The sequence below is a fragment of the Ailuropoda melanoleuca genome, chromosome X (genome assembly GCF_002007445.2).
Source record: "Ailuropoda melanoleuca isolate Jingjing chromosome X, ASM200744v2, whole genome shotgun sequence".
NCBI lineage: Eukaryota > Metazoa > Chordata > Mammalia > Carnivora > Ursidae > Ailuropoda > Ailuropoda melanoleuca.
Genome location: NC_048238.1, coordinates 64,808,501 through 64,810,567, shown reverse-complemented (window position 1 = coordinate 64,810,567; position 2,067 = coordinate 64,808,501). Strand labels below are relative to the sequence as shown.

General features: G+C 33.3%; 1 protein-coding gene across 1 annotated transcript; it reads right to left on the bottom strand.

Moving 5' to 3' along the window:
* Positions 1-527: 527 nt before the first annotated feature.
* CPXCR1 (CPX chromosome region candidate 1) lies at positions 528-1,514 on the bottom strand. The gene is made up of 2 exons (XM_011237160.1): positions 1,201-1,514; positions 528-1,152 (listed from the first exon to the last, which is right to left on the bottom strand). The coding sequence occupies exons 1-2, from the start codon at positions 1,512-1,514 to the stop codon at positions 528-530; spliced, it is 939 nt and encodes a 312-aa protein (XP_011235462.1).
* Between the last annotated feature and the right edge of the window lie 553 nt (positions 1,515-2,067).

Here is a 2,067-nt window from a genome sequence, read left to right as displayed (position 1 = left end):
CAGAGCATATTTATAATATTTGAAACTTTTCGGCACAAGAATTTTTATCTAGTTGTAAGCATACAATGCAACTTGCAATGTCTTTAAAATGATTTTTATTGAATTTGTAAAAAACGTTCATTTCAGATATTAAATTTAGCAGAGTCTCTAGAAACACTTGGTAGGACTTTGTCTAGCCTGCCAATATCTCTTTGCTATCATTGTCAGGATACTGTGAACTTGGAATCTGATAATAGTAACAGTATTCTTATCTACAGAAATGGATGTTAAAAAAGTGCAAACATTTTCTCAATACAGATCAGGGCCTTGATAATTTGCTGATCTGTTTGTAATAGCACAGTGTAACAGAGATTTTCTTATGAGTTGTTCCTCTCTTCTCAACGGTGTTCGTTTCTGATATATCCTATTATTTTGTGTTCCATTCTGCAACTCCATCTAACACTACTAAAAATTATACTCATGCATTTTTTTCAATTTGGTAGTCAAGTTATGAATATTTAAAAGTTAAATTTTAAAATGAATCTATCTCAATTGGACTTACTTCCTATGAAAGCTACAGGAATGTTTCTAAATTCAACAAAATTGTTGAAACTACTCCCACAAATGGGACATAAATATTTCCAAACATCATCAGTGCTTATGATCACAACCCTCATGTTATCGTGAGATCTCAAATGATCCTGAAAAGCTTTTCTATTAAGTGTATTTTCAATTTGGGACTGTGGGATGTAGAATACAGTCCTCACAAAAATATGGAATCCATCTTTCCCTTTAGCATCAGTTGATTTGTACAATTTTCCTGATGTCATTCTTTCAGTGAGGGGATGGTCGTAGTATACCCTTAAAGGTCTTCCAAATGTTATGGCTCTCTCGCCATGGGTGAGGACATTTGGATGAGGAAGAAATGCTATATATTTTAGCTTTACAAAAAAGGTATTTTGACAACTTGCAGCCTGAGAGAAATGTCTCCCACACAACAGATGGAGAATCACTCTCCTTATCTCATGATTGTTAATAAGTGGGATTCTCCACAAAATTGAGAGTTGGAGAGGAATTTTGTAATTTATGGTGCTATTATAGAAATCACTTGTTTTCATCCCCACTTTCCCTGAGTAGAATCTTGTTCTGTTAGTTAAAGGATTGTTTTTATCACTCTTTACTGGTGAGATACACAGATAGGTAATTCTCCTTAATCCTGACAGAAGAAAAATCCATTTTCTAGGAATAGGGATCTGAATTAGAAGGGATTCTTCTTTTAAATGTTCTTGTTGAAGATCTTTTTGGGTCTTCTCAACTTCAAACTCATTGTCCTCTCCTGCTTGAAGAATAGCATGCTCCTGGGTGGTCAGTGTGTCTAGCTCCCTGTTCATTGGGTTGCTTTCCACATGAGAGATAATACTAGAATCAGCAAATGAATGCTCTATATCTGTACTATGTTCACGTGGAACTTCATTTTCTGAATTTTTGAGATCATTCTCAGCTGTATCACTTCGTTCTTTAGTAGGAGAAGCCATCCTGGGTTCTATTTATGAAAAAGAAAACAAAGATCTATTAAATGGAAGTATGTTCCATTTTAGTCCTGAAAAAATTCATGTAGATATGTTGTTCTTAAGCTTTCTCAGGTTTATATATAGTTTATCACACCTTTAATATCCAAGTCACAGACCCACAAAATAAAATAAAGAAAAATAAAAACTGAGGGTAAATATGACTCCTATTAACTAAGTGTTCTCATTACCTAGCTTTGGAACATGTATAAACCTGGAGTAACATAAAATTTCATCTGGCTAATATAGGAATATATTCTATGCATTAGAGCACATACAGTTCCTAATGGGAGGCCCATTTGTTCTCTTTTGGATGATGAATTAAATAAAATTTTCATTTAATAAGATAGATCTGAATTACTGACCTGAGATTTTAAGATGAGGCTAAAGTAGAAGGCAGTTGTTTTTTTAATGAGTACATATATGTAAGGGAGAATTAAGACCTATGTGAATATGAAATGGTTAAATCTCTATGAAGAACAAGCTATTCTTCCCTTGGAATTTTTCTTCATTTTATTAT

Excerpts from the sequence above, each read along its gene's own strand:
- CPXCR1 (XM_011237160.1), bottom strand. The coding sequence starts at position 1,514 with ATGGCTTCTCCTACTAAAGAACGAAGTGATACAGCTGAGAATGATCTC. Across the intron at positions 1,153-1,200 it reads AGAAAATGGATTTTTCTTCT|TGATAAAAACAATCCTTTAA; the intron begins GTCAGGATTAAG and ends ACCAGTAAAGAG.